The sequence below is a fragment of the Argopecten irradians genome, chromosome 7, assembly GCF_041381155.1.
Source record: "Argopecten irradians isolate NY chromosome 7, Ai_NY, whole genome shotgun sequence".
Lineage (NCBI taxonomy): Eukaryota > Metazoa > Mollusca > Bivalvia > Pectinida > Pectinidae > Argopecten > Argopecten irradians.
The window spans coordinates 34,744,263-34,763,167 of record NC_091140.1 but is presented as its reverse complement, the minus strand read 5'-3'; the positions used below and the strand labels follow the sequence as shown (position 1 = coordinate 34,763,167).

General features: G+C 33.8%; 1 protein-coding gene across 1 annotated transcript; it reads left to right on the top strand.

Moving 5' to 3' along the window:
* Positions 1–10,456: 10,456 nt before the first annotated feature.
* Positions 10,457–15,657, top strand: LOC138328250 (uncharacterized). Its single transcript, XM_069274965.1, has 5 exons — positions 10,457–10,521; positions 10,824–11,018; positions 12,665–12,771; positions 15,037–15,151; positions 15,494–15,657. Exons 2-5 carry the CDS (start codon positions 10,889–10,891, stop codon positions 15,640–15,642), a joined length of 501 nt encoding a protein of 166 aa, XP_069131066.1. The 5' UTR covers positions 10,457–10,521; positions 10,824–10,888; the 3' UTR covers positions 15,643–15,657.
* The last annotated feature ends 3,248 nt before the right edge of the window (positions 15,658–18,905 follow it).

Genomic DNA, 18,905 nt, shown 5'->3' with positions numbered 1-18,905 from the left:
TGAAGGCATCATGTCGCTTGGAATTTCAGATCTAGGTTTATCATCAGTCATATGTATGTACGACTGCTTTAATGTTTTATTAACTATATGAAGCAGTACTCTTGTTTCATATAAATTGTTATATATTAAAAAAAAAAAAAAAAAAATTCTGTATCAATCAGTCCATTGTTGTATCTTAGCATTTCTCTTGCATTTTATGTAAGTTTATTTTTTGGTAAAGTACTGGTAATGAAACATAATCCGCATTTTTGATCTGGTATTTTCTGCTTCACAAAACATTTTCTTTTCTGTAATAACCGGGTATCGGTACCGGATATATATAGTTTATGAATATATAGCTTTGTGTACGAGACATCATTTGCATAGTTGGCAGTGATATTTTATTGTACATGTCAGTATCTCTTTTCAATGTAATACAAAAATATGTACCCCATAAACCATATTTTTCTTATTAGAAAAACACTCTTCTTCGACACAGGCATGTGAAGAAAATACCAAGGAAAGAATAGTGATCATAAAGATGGATACTTATTTTTGTCAACAAATATTTTTCAAAACCTTGTATATTTTCATATTCAAAAATAAATTTGTAATTACTATTACCGGGGTATCAGTATGCTCATAATAATTCTGATAAAACATTTCCAACTACTCAGTGTAAAAAAATAATAGGTGCAAACCAGGATGTACTTGAATTAGAATTTCGCTATATATATTATCCATATAATTTACACATGTACAGGTATTGCATACTGATACTGACTGATAAAACACCTCTCACATATATCCATTTGGTAATATACATGTAATGATACATCCATTTACAACTCTAATTATAAGATATGTATATAGGAGAAACACCGAAAACTGTGGAATAGTCACGATAATGAATTGTTCGAGACCCGTAAGTTGGGAAATTAATAATATTAATACGTAATTACTAACACATATCTCAATAAGTACTTGTAAAAGATATTTATTTCGTTATTTACCATGTATATTTTGTTTTAAAGGAATGGTAATATAAACCACTATAGTATACATAAATGCAGATGTATGTGTACGTACACGTACAGTATGGCTGCCAATATCTCGAGAAATCATTCTATTTCATGCTGTAGAACTTATTTTTATTTATTTTTTCAGTCAGTTTTATTCCATGTGCCGCTATGTGAAGTCCCGAATTGAAGTGATATTATTTTTAAATAATTTGAACACATGTTAGATAAACTACATTTAGATTTATGAATATAGCTGCATAGGTCACATGCCTGATAATAAATCAAACAGATAGAGTTAAAATAAATCCAACTTCTGCCAATTCAAACTATATATACATAGTTGTTGAATTAGATTCTGTAATTGTCACAATTATTTGATTTTAGAAACTCTAATAATTTGATAACATCCTATTCTGAGCTTTTACAAACCGCGTCAGTTACGTGGTAACAAAATGTGTGATCCATTTAATGTACAATATATTGTACACTTAAAATATGCCTGCTCGAAAGTCTAGGACTGCCGTTGCCATGGTCACTTGGACTTCATACTATGTCATCAACCACACGGGTATGATAATTTAATTACCTAACATTGGTCAGCCTGGGACCTGGGGCCTTCAATATGTTCAGTCAGGTGTATCACAGCTAACAACACCTGTATACGTACCTTATCCAATCCCCAGGAGGTCAATTTATAGCATGCTGTACTTAGGTGGCAGCCTCTCTACCTACATGTATATACATTGTACTCATCACACAAATACGTAAAGTTAATGCTAGTCAATAGGGATATGTATTTTAACTGGTTGTTGCATTTTAATTAATTTGATAATGAAGCCTTATATCTTACTTATAAATCCTTGTTTGTATATTAAAATACAAGAATATAATCAAAATACCCGGTGTGTAATTAAGAAAAACAATTATTTCTAGATTATTGGAAAATCCAATTCCATCAAATTACTTTTTTTTTTGACAGCATGGTTGTGCCAATCATGCTTGATTTACGCATTGTGCAGCTCCCGTCAGCTCCACTTCACGGCTGCCTGTCATGACAATAATTTACATGTAGGTGTATTCAGCATCACTTACTCTGTTTTACCATCTAGTTTTCACCTCAACCCAATATATCCCCAGGATACGATGTACTTGTCTGTCCAGCTCTCCAACATGCATGTAAATGTACGTGTATCTAATAAAAAAAAAGTATTTATGTATTTCAAATTCATAACGAAAAAATATGTCTGTTTAGGGTTAATTTGGCAAAAAAAGTAGGGTCGGTCGGTCGGGAGGATTTTTTTCTTCTATTTGGTTTAGTGTCTTTCACTCTAAAATGATGGCCGGAACCGGAGTCTGAGATCGAAATCCCGACTTTGTATTTTTTGTAGAAAAGTGGAAAAAAATAAGGGTCGAGGGTGAAAAATTAGGGTCGGTCGGGTAAACCTTACCAGACATTTTTTTGGCCTTACGTATATGATTTTTAAACGGTAAAGTATATTTGTTTGTCTTAACAAACTTCCATTGAAACAATTAAAAAATCACATGTTCAAAGATACTGCCCCCATTCAGATAAAGCCGCACAAACACAGAAGGCAACGATTCTGCCCTCTGGCCATCTATCGATGGTCACCTTGAGGTCCCTGAATATACATGTAGCTGGATGCTGTGGCTTACCTATATGTTTGACAAATTGTGATTATTGGACCATGACGCAATATACGGTCAAGATAACTTGTGGGGTTGGGATCATAAATATATTGTCTTTACCAGTGATTAAGAATCAAAACAAATAGCCTACAATAAGTGGAAGACGTCAGTGGATTTAATTTTGCATGATCTTTTATAGACGTTTAGTTTTTAATGAAGGATACGTAATTAAGCTATTTTACGGACACTACCTTTAGAACTTAAACTAGCAAAGAAAAATAATATACAAGTGTATATATTTTAATGAAAGACGATCTACAAGCGCTAGATAACTGATTGATTTGCATCAAATCTTTTTATTTCAAAGGCTGATGTCTTACCCGGTATATGAATGTATTAGTGATAGCTTATTATGAAATAAAAAAGTGTTTCAAAAGCACAATAAGACTTGTTTTTGCTGCAATTCAAAGTTGTTTTGACTTGTGGAAATGCGTTTATTTCATGTAAATGATATATATATATTTAATGTAATCTACCCATAAGACATTGACTTTTGAAAACGAAATATTTTATATATGAAATAGAAACTACTGATATAAAATTAAATAGACGTTTATAAATTACTTAATGAATATGAATTAATCTTTGTTACTTTTGCAGTGAAAAGGTTTTATTTATGTAACAGAGATATATTTACTAAGAAAAATACCGTATAGTTATATGTACTGTACACTTACTTGTGGATGTTGTAATTAAAAAAAATTAAACATTAAAAGATTATAATTATGTATTATTTCAAATTGAAGAATGTATTCTTCCCCGATCCCTAGCTGTAGCACATCACCATATGTACCTGTCTAGGTCTGAATGTACCTGGACACCATATGTCCACTCGTCGTGGACACCGTGTTCACACGTAGTGCACTCCGTGTCTACCTGTAGTCTAAATCTTGTGCACTCCGTGTCTACCTGTAGTCTAAATCTTGTGCACTCCGTGTCTACCTGTAGTCTAAACCTCGTGCACTCCGTGTGCACAAGGGTGTAACATTTAGTCTACTACCAACTGTAGATCGTAGTATATCTACTATAAATACCGACCAGGAAACATTGCGCACGGCTTCGAGAATCCTAAAATACTCGAAGTTTTGTTTAAAAATATGATAAAAAGTAACTATAAAATGACTCATTGAATGTCATAAACTAAATTCCAATATTGCTGACGAAAAAGGTATCCAGAATACATAATATTTTGTGACGAAAAATGACGAAATTCGGGATCTCGGTTGTACTGCACGTAATGGCTGCCGTGCGCTTGGGGTAATCTTAATTGACTAAATGACTAAATTTTGATTTGGTCATAATCACACATCGAAAGGTGTTTTACCAAGTAAGATTTAGATAACAGTAACCGTTTATTAAATATTTTTATTTACACATTTTAAAATTAAAACAACGCAATAGTTCTCAGATTGTCGTACTATTTATTACAATAAAATGTAAACAAACATCGCAAGCGGCTGTGTTCCCACTATGTTTAAGTGTACATATACGTACCGAGAGTTGTACCTTTAAGCGCCCGGATGTACCTTTGTGTGACGTCATCGCCATCTTTTCTGAAATCTCCTATTCCACAGTTTGAGGTGTTTCTCATACTAAAATCATGGCACCGAATGTCACTGACTGGTACTCTTCACTATTACAATGGGTATTGTTTAACTATTTCACAGCTCCAGGTAAACCCTTACTAGCTATTTAAAGTTACTAAATCATTAGATTTACATAGATTTCTTAGGGTTTTTGACTTCCTTCAAACGTTCTTATACCTGAAATTAGAAAGTTTTCAAAATTACAACATTTAATTTGAACTATTGGCAATGTTTATCAACGTTAAAATATCGCCAAACACAACAAGAAATTGTATCTGTCGGCATTGAATGTTTACAACGGAAAGAACCGAGTGCATCATTGAGTTCGGAATCGAGGTCGCTGAAAATCTCATCCGGCTAATGGATATAGATGTAATAACACCACTAAGAGGCAACTTATATTTTATCGGTTTACATTGGCCTGATTAAGCGTAATAGCCGATAGAAAGAAACGTAATGTGGGGGGGGGGGTGCAAAGGTCCTCAATATTTGGACCCCCCTCCTCGCCCCGCACCCGCAGGAGGAGATTGATTCTTTAATTCAACACACAACCATATATACTTTATAAACTTTTTTCATATATCGTTGAGTAGAATCCTTGTACACATTTATAGACAGTGGCGTCGATAAACGGAAACTAATGAATACGCAAATTGCCATGCTAGCGCCAAAGGTGCGATATTTTGGTGTTGGGGGGGGGGAGGCGACAATCTCCTACGAGAAAAAAATATTACGATTTAGAATTTTACGATGCATTTTGATGAATGTGGGAGCGCCTGATGGCGCGAGATTTGGGTGTTTGAGGAGGTCCGAGGGTCTCCCCCGGGTAAAAATATTAGATTTAGAATGGCTGTGATGAGTTTTACGATATATCTTAATGATTTTAAAGCGTTCTTAACATAATACTTTTTGGCGAGGGTTACCTCGCCATTGTGATCGTGGTTGCAAAATTCTCTCACAGTCAATTTCCTCAATAATGATTGGCTAAGAACTTGCTCGCAGATACTAGCGCTCCTAGCGGCAGTGTATTCAACAACTTTCATTTTACCGGGAATTTTAAATAGCAAATTTTGAGTATGAAAGTTACTGAAATAAGCGTATCTGTAATGTTGAAATAGGAATAGTAGATAATTGCTTTCATTATCCTTACCATACACATCGTCCAAATGATCTTAGATTGGAAAATTTTCACTTGAATTGTGTACAATGTATCTAGACTTTTCGTCCTGAAAATGTTGTTTTCAATACATGAAGACGTTTCGTCCCGAAAATGCTTCGCTTCGCCCCATGCGTTTAGTCCCACTAGTGACAATTATCCCGCAACGGAAAAAATGAAATCTATATTTCACCTCAAACATTAAAATTGTTACAATAATGATTTTTGCACTTTGAATCACATTAGTTCGGAAGCAAATATATTTCAGGACGATATGGAGATTTGTTTATCACGGCTGCGTTATGCCACATGTACGTGTAAATCCACAATGGAAGAAAGACAACTCTAACAAAATTTTGGACAAACTTGGACTACCGATAAAATAGCACGTGACAGACGATGAACATTTTGTAAATGTCCAAAGTGGCGTAATCTTAAAAACTAACGGCAGTTAATAAGGTATGAATATTTACCACATCCATTATTATCGATAATTTTATAAGCACATGTATAAAAATATCAGATTATATCTATATACTAAAGCACGTTCAGAGATTACCACTAAACCATACTTTTAAAACACTTTAGTTATTTTCACCACAGGAGCTTGACGTTCTGATCATATACATACAGCATATTCATTAAACTAGGTAATACGAAGTATAAATTTTTGGCCGAATGACATAAATCATATGTGGAATGTTCATATAACTCGAAGTGATATTTTTTGGACTACTAGATCGACGAAAATGCCGATTTCTTCTTCATAATTCTTCCGTAAAACGGCACTTAAAAAGCTGTTTCAATCTGTAACAAATGTAGAGAAAACTGTTAATTGTTTACCAATTATCCTGAGTTACATTTTACCAACAAGCATCAGAGATTAGCAATTAAAACTTACATAAACATATTCCCGACTCTCACTTGCATTGTGTGATCACTCGAGCGGAACTAATCTCTACCACCCCTGCACAGTCTTACAAATGCCCACATGATCACTGTTTTTAGTGCGATTACATCTTAGGGTGTGAACAATGTTAGTTTTTTAACTTTTTACTCAACAAAATAGACTTATACCCGCACCATCATTTTCTGTATAACTTATTAATTTACCACTGTACCCATGCATACGTGTGTATTTATACTTCTTTGTGCACATTATATAACAACGGCTATAGACTGTATATTACAATCAATTTATGAAGGACAAAACTCTTACATGTAAGAACAGGAGGACTGAAGAACAGCGGGAATTAAACTTCAATAATATTTCCTCTATGCTGGTATTGCTATTTATGATTAAAATGTTTTAATTATATGATATTAGCCTTTTCAGTAATTACTCTGTTAATGACATTTATTGTTTCCTTATGTTTTACAGAATGTCAAGCATGCATGTATCATTTCAACTGGAAAACAGCCTAGGAGAAGAATTGTGTGTGAAAAAAAAGAAGTAATTTTCAACTGTGGAAGCTTAATATTGTAATGATTTTCAATCCGAAAAATAATTACTATCATCCATCTTCAATATTCCTTATTCTGAATTTAAACTGTAATATGATTTATGCATATACCTGATATTTGTTAATTATTCTATGACATGTACATGCTTGAAATGAAATGAATAAATAAAAGATTATTACACTAATTTAAAACACAATATGACATAAGCTGTTAATTTACTTTTTGTACAAAAACACAATAAGTCTTCATCGCGTTACATAACACAACTCTAAATCATCGACCACGTAGAGCGAGCAAATATAATGAAAAATCAATCTAACATACACATTTGTATATTAGCACAGGTCGTCGTATGTTTTCCCCGCCATACTTATCAATGTTTCTCCTGATCGACTCTGAAATTTATTAAAAATTGATTTTTACTTCTTTTGCGCGGAGTCTCCAACATGGAACTTGAAGCCATAAAAGTCAATCATAACACCAATGCAAACAAACATTTACTGTCATTCAAAATGAACACTGTTATGGCAATTACCTGCGCAAGATCAGCGAACATTATAGATCTGTACCTTGAGATATCCTGACCACATGGCACATGGGTCCATAATGGACAAGCAGAGAGAGACACAATGTTAGCGGCAAGGACCTGGGATTTCGATCCCGGGACATCTCCGAACACTAGGCTGAGTGCGCTAACCGGACTGAACTAGCTCTATCATCCGATTAAGCCGACCCCGTCCAGTCCGCAGTATTAAAAAACATCTCCATCTCCTCCTTTTTTTTCTGAAATACATACGAGACCTCATGTCAACACATACCACAACCGTCTATTCTAATTCTAGTTTGGTGTCCAATTCAGCAGACAGGAGAGAAGAAAATGAGAAGCTCTTTCTGACGGAGCTACCTTGATCGCCTGAGAATCAAACAGGTCCCTGCTACCCGCAACAAATATTTTAGCTGGTTATTTTAACTCCATTCCTTTCTTTCAATTCTACCTTTATGACTTAGAATCTTTACCTGAGGTTGATAAAGAATACTTTTTTCTTCGACAAATCTATGAACAAATTATGCACACTGTGATTGTTTGCACAGCAGCTTAACTCGTATCCGCTAGGCTGGTTGCTGTTGATTGTTAATGATCTCAAACACACTAATTTACTTATTGTGCCAAATTTAAGTAAATATTATATTCTACTCTTTTCATATATTCCTGGGGGGATTCTTTTTTACTATTCATGTGTAATATCTCAAAAATTGACATGTGCACGAGTACGGGCGGACCAGAACCGCCAATGTTTTGGACATCTGCTAGATATTTTCAGTTTCAGGTTACGGCGTGACCAATAAAAGAAAAACAAACACAATGAGGCGGTTTCATATGTTCTATTTCTTCTAAATACAACACTTTTTTCAGTGCAAAAGTTGTCAAGCGGCATTTATGGGAATATTTTGCATTGAAATTGTCACCTTCATACATCGGTCGTTTGGGACTCCCCTGGACATTGTCATTCCCCATTTTGTTGAACGCGCAAAATATACTACTGATAGTAGATTTTTTAAGCATTTTCAGCCCTAAAAATTACCTGCAGCAAAATTAAATACTACATTTTTTTACGGTATATATGATATTGGAATGTATCCCAAACCTTTTTATCATACTATTTGCCAATAACATCTGTTTATGATATCAGAAATATCTGATGGTCTACAACAAGTTTTACATGAATTTTATAACAATATTGCATAACATGGAAATTAGAAAATTAATATCAGAAAGATAACAAATTGTGATATTCTCAAGACGTAATTCGAGTGTTACCCTCAACACCATTGCGTTGTTTAATCGGAATACACATTTAAATTTTATAAAGAAATTGTTTTCACCATAACGCAGGTACGAGACAAGAAGGTTTAGTGGAAGCGTTTTTTAAAGAATGGGGAAAAACCTGCTGAACAAACCAATTAAATCGGTGTTCTTGCTGCGTTATAATAATAAATGAATTTATCACTTCCTGTTCATCGTAAACTGAAAATATATGGATTCACATTGTAATGAAAAGTTTTAATTTGTATACTAATCAGAGAGTAAGTGGGAGATTTTGAAAATACAAAAACTTGAGTCTACTGTAGTAGAACAATTCATTTTGGAAATTTGTAAAACAAGACCATGGGCCACGATTCCTAAAGTTAAGAAATCGGTATAACAAACTCTCATTTCAAGTCTATCATATGGTCTCATAGCTAACAAGTTATCACAGGTTTTGAATTGAAGTTCAGGGATACAATGTATATACAATCAACTTGCTGTGTTTACAAAAGAAATAATTACAAAACTTAAAAGTATACCAATGACCTAAATTTATTCAAAAATCACATTGGTGATATTGATAAGTCTTGCTAAGGTCACAGACATATTCTATATATTATAAGACATTTTGTGTTCATAGAAAAGTATGCCCCTTGTCTTTCTCTGTCTGCAAAACAATACTTGTTAACTGATACTGTGGTCCCAGAAACTTGATTGATCTTAGTTAATAGTACCGTATAACATTAGACTATTCGTAGGTATGTTCATATTGTGCACCAATCAATGGATTCACTTGTCATGAACCACGATTTAATTATCAGATTATGTTGCATTCTGTAAACCACATGGTAAGTGGAAGTGAAACTCGTGTTATGTACATGGTATACGTTGTGACTATATGTTTACCGTACTATATAGCGCTACTTTAATAGTGTTTAGGGACCGTGGTGAACCGACATACATGTATACTACCATAATCTCTCCACCTCTGAGTTGTTGCGAGTTCGAATCAAGTTGGGTAGTTTGTCGCAGGTCGGTGGTTTTTCTGCGGAACTTAAGCTTTCCTCCACCATCAAACCTGACATGTCCTTAAATGACTATGACTGTTGATAGGACGTTAAACTAATAAAACCAAGAACCAAATTTTAATAGTAATAAGTTATTTACTTTTGGGTAATCTGGTTTTAAACCAATCCCTATTGCTCCCTATAACAAATTGTATGACAAATTTCCTGTGATCATTAAGTGCATAGGGAGGTATAACCTCTAGATAATATCTTCCTATTTCAAATGCACGATTTTGTTTCCAATTACTAGTTATACTGAAAACCAAATTTCCCTCGCGGCTACTTAACGGATTTAAAATTGTCCGGAAATTTCTATCAGAATCAATAATGTCAATGTTATTTCTGGCAGACAAATTTTCGCGAATTTACATGGATCGCGAAATTCGCGAAAGTTAGTTTACAGAAACGCCCCATTAGAACGTCCCTATTATATAATATATAAATAATGTTCATTCTGGTTCTGTATGTGAGAGTGAAGGGTTTGTGGTAATATATCGGGACATCTTAGTCACCCGGTCACCGCTATACAAGGAAACATAGAACATGTCGATGTTGGTTTCCAATTTCAAGGAAGAGCATCATCATTGTCACTAGAGCCAGCTCACGCAGGATGTGAGCACTTGGTGGTTTTACTGCATCACATTGATGGTGTGATCGTTTTTTTACAGGGAAGTTATCATACGCATACGAACGAGTGCCTTAAAAATGTGACTAGTAGAATGTTTAACATGAAGTAAATAAAACGCGATGTGCATTTAATATCATTTTGTCGCCATTGTACAGTCATTTTGCACCAGATGTCCAATCAAATCTGTGTTTAAGTTTGATTTGTAATCGAGAAAGTGTGATAAATAAAACGATACATCAATCATAATCTAACTCTATTGTTCTTATGTATTATTTATTTTGTTACACCTTATTCATTAAGTTATATACCAGGAAAATAAGATTCCTAGATTATATGTGATATAGTATTTTTATTTACCTAACAATTCGAAAATTACCTGCTCTAAATGTACATCTCCTCTATTGTAGATGGTGCTGTGAGTACTTTAGGGTACGCGGCTGGTCTGGGTGTGAGGTATAGTTGGGACGACGCTATGTCATATTGCCAGACAATACACAACGGCACTATCTCAACCTACAGTGATATTCAAAATTCCAATCACACTATTCGAGACGATGTCTGGATAAATACTTCCCAACTGACGCCCTGGCTCTCAATTCAAGGTAAACCAATTACTTCACAATAAAGAAATTATATATTTTGTATATTACAGAGTCATGTATTGACTCTTACCTAATGCGTTTGCGAGTGTACCGTCACTCTTTTCAGAGAAAATGACATGAGTTTCGATTAAAGTTGTTGTATGGTCTATAACTTTCGCTCTTTTTGTCATATTGAAAACTGTTTAAGTGTCATACATATTTTTCTCCGTCTGTCTGAGTTTCAAACTTTCTAATTTTTCCACTTTTTATAAAGTTGCAGCTCTGGAAGTATTTTTAATTATAAAAGTAAAAAATCTTTTTAACGTGTACACGTGAAAAATAGGCTCGAAAGATGCCGAATCATTCCGAACTCTTCCGAACATCGTCGCGACAATCTCGAAGTAAAACGAGAGTTGTGAAACCAAGAGAAAATGTCAACAATTTTTCATAAACAAAACATGTGATCGACCTCAGCAGACTCTATCTACAAAGAGAATAATGCTCGCACATTACAATATTTGATACACACAATATTTTACGGCAACGTGTAAATTGGATGTTTCAAATACTCAATCTTTGGACATATACCAGCATGATTTGCTCATATTAGTCAGAAGGAAAACGTAAACAAAGATATGTGCGCTTACGCTAGTTACCTGGCTCACCACGTGCAGGTCGTGTCGAACGTCAGCCACGTGATACGATTCGAAATCCGACAAAACCCGAAGTCACTGAACATGGCGGTGATTGAAGGCGCTTTATTCGAAACCAGGAATATATGATTCCTAGATTTCGGCTCTCTTATAGGCCGACATATGCTTTTGGGGAGCTAAATCATCAAGTTACATGTCAATGTTTAAATATCAAATGTTTAATTTACATATCTTTACAGTGAAATAAGCAGCAATATAACTTTAAAAAGCAAACCTCAAGCCCTCTACCTCTGGGTCTCGTGTTCGAATCCCATGTGGAGCAGTTGCGAGGTGCTGTCCGCTGGTCGATAGTATTTTCTCCTGGTACTCCGGCGTACCTCCACAAACTAACCTGGCACGTCCTTAGGTGTTAATATGAGGTCTTAATTCGTAAAAAATAAGGGAATTTGACGATGTTTTTTTATGGATTACTTCATATGTATGAAGTGGTACATAATAACTGATGCGGTAAATGAAATATATTCATTTCTGAAATATGACCGTAAATATGACCGTTCATAGTTTGTAACATGTTATTTAATACAAATTTTCTGTTTCGCTTAAAATCAAGTGAAATGGCGTCGGTCACGTGACTGAGTTGCTAATATTGGTTACATTGTATATTGACCAAAATAGTTGTCACATTATCTATTTATAGATTTAGTGACAGGCAAAGTGACTATAACACTTTTCAAATATTACTGAATTTCATTAAAACACATGTTTTTAGATTACTTGTTGTAAATTAAATTATAGGGGTTAATTTACGATTTATATTTTTTCATGTTATGGAGATATCACACAAAGATCTGAATACCACACGATAAACGGTTTATTAAGAGTACATTCATATCTCCAGAACATAAAAATCCTGAAATAAATCATGACAGTTCATGTATGGTGATCATATAGGTTAGTTGTGTTGCAGTGTAAAAAATAATTCATTTAACAAACGAGTTTTTTTGTTCGTTTCAGGATGTTACAAAGTAAGAAAATCAAAAAGATGGAATATAGTAGAATTTGATTCCGATGCTACAAAGCGGTGCAGTGAAATGTGTCACAAACAGTTTATAGGGATCCATGTAAGTACAATTAAGTCATGCTTGTAACGATTTGTTTTATTGCTTAAATATTGTTAAGAGAAAAGACTTAGTATACAATCTGCATAGTGTTTCTTAGAAGAAGGTTTAATAAGCTAAGTAGGCGGAAATTTTGAAATAGAGATTTGTTTATTTGTTATTGTTATGCAGATTTTATGTAAAGCTCTTGTATCTACATAAACTGTAGATTCCGTAGGAAGATAGTTTGGGGATGCTCCACCGCTGACAAATGGTAATTTTTCACTATCAAAAACAGGAGCAGACGATTTAGTATTTTTCTTCAGTTACAAAAGTTACTTACTTTACACCATTACCACCATTGAAAAGTTTGAGCTTCTAATTTTACTTTAAGTTAAAAAAAAAAAATAATTAATTGCATCCCGAAAAAATTCTGTGGCACTATATCCTATATGGAATGAAGTACTGATTGCCATGCACCAAAGGCAAAATTGATTATTTCATATTATTTTTTGTGTTTATTAGACTTATATATACATTGATTAAACACCAATTACTGTTCAAATGATGAATATCATTTATGCTCTGTCGGCGATTAAAACACAATTACTGTTTCAAATATCATTTATTACTCTGTCGGCGTTTTGTGGAGCATCTTTAAGGGTAGGTTTCGCCAAATGAAACATAAAGACTAAGAAATTGAAACTTATATTGTACATAGACATAACCTTCAGATCATTTTTAATGCATACAGCGGACAATTTGGGTGATCAGTTGCCTAGCTTGACCAGGAAAATACTCCTCTAAAAATAGAGCAAAGTCAAGCTTTACATAGAACGTGACGTTTTTTTCCCCTCCAAAACGAGGCCGTATCAACCAACGGAAGCGTGCAATAAAAGGTCAGGTAGCAGTGACAGTCTTGCCATGGCATGTTTAGTAAAAAATTAACAACAAATCGAAGTGCGATGGTCTATTTATACATATTATATAATCTGAAACACTTCACGTTACTTACATACGCTCGCTAGCTTAGTAGTCAAATATCTAATTTAATTCACCACGTGCAACACGAGTTCCAACAGATTCCGGGCGAGTTCCGCTTGAGATGTGGCTTCTGTTTCTTCTATTGCTACATGCCGTCTCTGAATTTCATTCCCTAGAGATATCCTAGGGTGCTACCAATTCCATTCTAATTTCCTCCTCTTTGTTGCCGATTCAGATACATTTTTTCCACACGCTTTCATACAGCCATTTTGTTTACTTTTAGTGCACAACAATGCGCATGCGCGAAACGTCGACACCACAAACCATTGCAGCTTCATTTGCATACTATCCTGTCTGGCTGATATTTCGTAATAAATCAAGGGTTTCCATCAATTTTGTATTCAAGATATATTTGTTCAGTCTCATAAGCATAAAGAAATTAAATTGAGGTATTTCTAATATTTTTTTTTCATCTACTCTTACGTTTAAAGGATTTCACAAAAATATTTATTTGGTTGGGCGAAACCTACCTTGAATGCTTATATATTTACATTATTCATGACTCATTTAGGGGGTCTCTGCATTACAACTGTCTAAGTTAGACCAGGATAACCGTTCACAAACGGCGATATTCTCCACAAGATGGAACTGCCCATTTTGACAGCGATCAGTTGACGTTACAATGCCAACTTTAGTGACGTCATAATGGTCACGTTTCTGGTGTCAGTTATACCCCCATAGACTTCACTTTGGCTTGGTTAGTTTATATAAAAAATCGGATAGTGAATGTACATATAAATTGTTAAAAATAGTAAATGTTTATAGGAACACGACGAAAAAGTCCTTCAAACAATTTTTAATTTGACTGATTTATATTGAATCATAAGAATTAAATGGAATACTGAGTTATGACACAACAATCCAAATACTCTCATCATAAACTACATTAGAGATAATTAAAATATTATAGTATTAATTGTTACATCGGAATGTTCAACAAAAATTAGTATTAACATTCCAATTTTAGATTTTCCTAATTAGAAACGATTTCCATGATTACAAAAGTGGGTAAGGATTATTTGTCTAATAACAAAAGTCGGCATTGATCGTTTTCCAAATTACAAAAAAACTGGTATGAATATATTTCTTAATACAAAACGCTGATGTGGATATTTATCCTATCAGATATTATTGTATAATACTTATTGCATTGATGAGACAAATTGGGGGAAGCATGCATGTACCTAACACGTATAGTTGCCTTTGAATAGTCGAATAAATGATAAAGCTTTTTTCTTTCAATAGAATAGTCGGTGGTGTGTATGTCTATCAAAAACGCACAATAAAATGCATAGAAACTGGAATGACTGTGTTATTCCGACGAAGAAATCTAGGTACATCATTTACAGAAAATACGATAGTAAGTACTTATCAAATAAGTCATAATTTACCTAGTATTTTTCATGAGAATTGTTTATCTTGATTAGGCATAATTGTTCTTTCCAAATTTAGTTTGTGGTTACTCAAAATTGTCACTTCGTCAACATTTTCTTCTTGAAAACGATGTACAAATGTTTTGAAAAGTTTGCAAAGTGATATTTGAATGATATCATCTATCAATTTATTGATTATTGAAATAAAAGAAAAAACTATTACGTTAATTTCATTGATCTCAAAATACTTTGGGGTTGATATTTACAATACAAACAAATTAAATTATAATATTGATATCCCTAATGATTATAGACCAATTAATTCACAGATTCCGAATTGTACAATGAATCAGCGTCGGAAAGTGACCTGTTTGATTCCTCCCTTAACTGTGGTACCGTCAAATGCGAGAGAACTGGGTACTTTTATCCTAAGCATTGTACTAATACGGATCTGTTCAGAGTTCGATGTGGTAAGTAAGAACAATATTTATGTTAAATTATATTTTATCATTGTTTTATGTCGTAGTCATACTTCCTTTCCTAATGGTTACCCTATGTCATTCGATGTCGGAACCGTTAAATCTAAACAACTATTCACATTATGATCGCAAATTTGAATCCATCGGCGCAAACCCATGGTTGATTGCACTACGTTACGCCACACCATATACAGTATATACTGCATGAGTCTCCGACGATGTCATAAGTGAAGCGTATCATATTGAGATCAACCGCTGGTCTCCGGACGATGGTCTTGTATAAGGTCTTGTCTTTGGTTTTGTCATGGCGAGGTTTTTTTCGCCAAGGAACTCCGACTTCCTTTGGAAAAATTGACGCAGTGTTAAATAAGTTACCTTTTATTATATTATTCATTGCATCACTTTAATTCCTCTCTTAAGTTAGGATAGATATTGTAATGGACTGTTTATTAACATCTGAATTGTTTTGTGTTTTAAAGCAGAAATGAATAAATCTTTATATCTAATTTTAGAACCGTGCAGAACGTTCGTGAAAAAGCAAAATTGACATGGGGAAAAAGGGGACTAAGAAACATTGTTAACTAGTCGCAAGTAAGTAAACACATGAACAATGCTCATTTCGAGAAATTATTCGTGAAAATGAATAATGGCTTGCGCTTTTCCGAATACGACACGGGCTAATTCCTGGGATAGGAAATGTTTCGAGCCACTCGGGAAAAGGTTAAACGCTACATTGTACAACAATACATATTTTCTTCTCTTTAAACTTTTTTGCTTCTATTAGGTAGCTAGCATATACTATACAACAGACCTATTAGATTATAATTAACAGTAACGGAGTATTTTTATGCTTAGAATTTTTTTTCTACTGTTTACCCACCTTCTTATTATCAAAATGTTCAAACTTTTGGTAATTATCATATGTAGTTAACTATGAAAACTGTAACAGTATAATAACTTGTGTTCTATCAGGATCAACTAGTGGTACAGAGCAAATCTAGTATAGATTGTGACTCACGTTACATATTTCATGACCAGTTTGTCTGAGTCAGGTCCCTATCAAAATATCTTAAAAATAATAACTCACCAACCAAAGCGAGCACGAAATGATCTTAATTTTTGCTGAATTTGGTTTAAAATTCATAACTAAACTAGTTCATTTATTAAAACAGTGACAATCCTTTCTCCCGAGCGGGACTACCAAGGTACACATCACTAAAATGTATCGGTAATCAATGACTTCGCGATTTTAGTGATTACTTTATAAGGTAATGACTACACCAAGTTCAGGCGCTCATTTTATCACTCTTAATGGATATTAGGTGATTCAAACATCTAGAGTAAACGGAGATCTGTGGGTGGGAAATGTGTGTAATAGTATAATAAACAAAAAAAATCTTTTACAAAAAAAATACAACATATAAATTTAATCTGATTTTGCCAATATTTGAAGCAGTAGATTTTTCAAGTGTTTTAAGATTTGGCCTAAACTTATGGCGTTTTAACATCAACTAAACCTTTAAAGTTGAAAAGGCTGCCTAGTTGATTCATAGAAAGACAGACTAAAGTATCTCACGTTTTTAGAAAGAGTCGGTCGTGGAATATATATGGACATGTATATGAAATTATTACAATGAAGCTACCAGAGTAACTGTCACAAGTTCATCTCATATACTGCGTAATTTTTACATACAACTATATGGCGTCGGTTTTTTTCCATTCCTAAGTATAATACTAAATAACAATCAGCAGCTCATTTCGAGACGGATTTGAAAATAATTAATTGTCAAATATAAGTACATATTAAAAGAATCATATAATTCTAATTAGCATGTACGTGACATACCATGAACAAATGATTGTGATTCCGTGGTTATGATGGATAATTAGTCCCTCTCCATTAATTAAAACCATACTAACCTTCGTCTAGAAAGGCAAAAATATTAGAATTAAAAATATTGCGATCAGCATGTGCAATCGCATAGTTTGTAAGCGGAGACGAAAGCAACTATACATGAATAAAGATGTTTTAATAATTGCACCATTATTTAGAAACATTATGGCTATTTTTCACATATGAAGGTTCTCCAGTGTTGATTGCACCCTCAACTAGCCCGGCCCATCTCCAAAACCTCTTAATAGGAGACTGCAGGTATGCTTTGAAAATCTATGTGAGAACACATGTCGGTATACCTTTGTCAATATGCTAACGTTTACTTAACAGAAGAGCTATCCCTTCTTCCACAGTAGAAGCTCGACAAAGTAGGAATGCCAATTAAAGTGTTAAATGAAGTAAAACAGATAAACAAATGGGTACAATATGATAAGCAGGCACCTGGGTCAGTTCGAACCTTTCTAATAAAATTGTATCTAAACTTGATTTCCGTTCCTGTGGATGTGACATTAAGAATAAGCTCGTTAATAATACGAAATACTTTATTGTCAAGATTTCTATTATGCCAAATAGACAATTGGTGAACTCATTTATTGGTTAAAATCTACCTCTACTCTGTTTATTATTATTAAAAATTAAGATAATTGTTACAAGGTAAACATGCCAATGTGGTACATGGATTCATTATGTTAAAATGAACTTCCCTAGTTAGAACAGCGGTTACCCTACATGTATATATGTTACAAAGTTCCTTCCATTATGGCGAATACACTTGTTAATTCAAATAAGACGAAAAAAAAGGATCTTAAAAGACTATACATCATATTGTTATTTAGGCTTTGCGACAATATCATAACATAACCTTGTTAGAGCTAAATATGCTCATCAGTATCTTAATTGCTAAGACACAATTTCGCGTTGCTAACACATGTGTTTTTCAGACCGATTCTGCCTAACAGAGAAAGCTACATAAAACCTTACACCTAATTAACATAACAAATTATCTGTGACCTGTTCTCGAGGTGCAATCGCTTCCACTTCATCGGTACAGGTATTGTTGTAGTTCAGATTGACATCCTAAATGTGAACAGCTTCTATGAAACGAACATTTTTGATGCACGACTAATCGAAAATTCGGTCGCGAAATCTCCTTCGCAAATGAATGCGTAGACGTGAAAATAAATATTAGTTAGACATATACTATTTATAGAGAGTAAGACCATCATAACAAAAGAGCGAAATAAATCGATTTGCAATATATTATGTATGGGTATAATGTTTCCCCGGTACTACTATTATATGTTGGAAATACGACTTTTTTTCACATTTACTAGGTTGATAATTTTTTTAAGAACCTGTAAAGCTTGG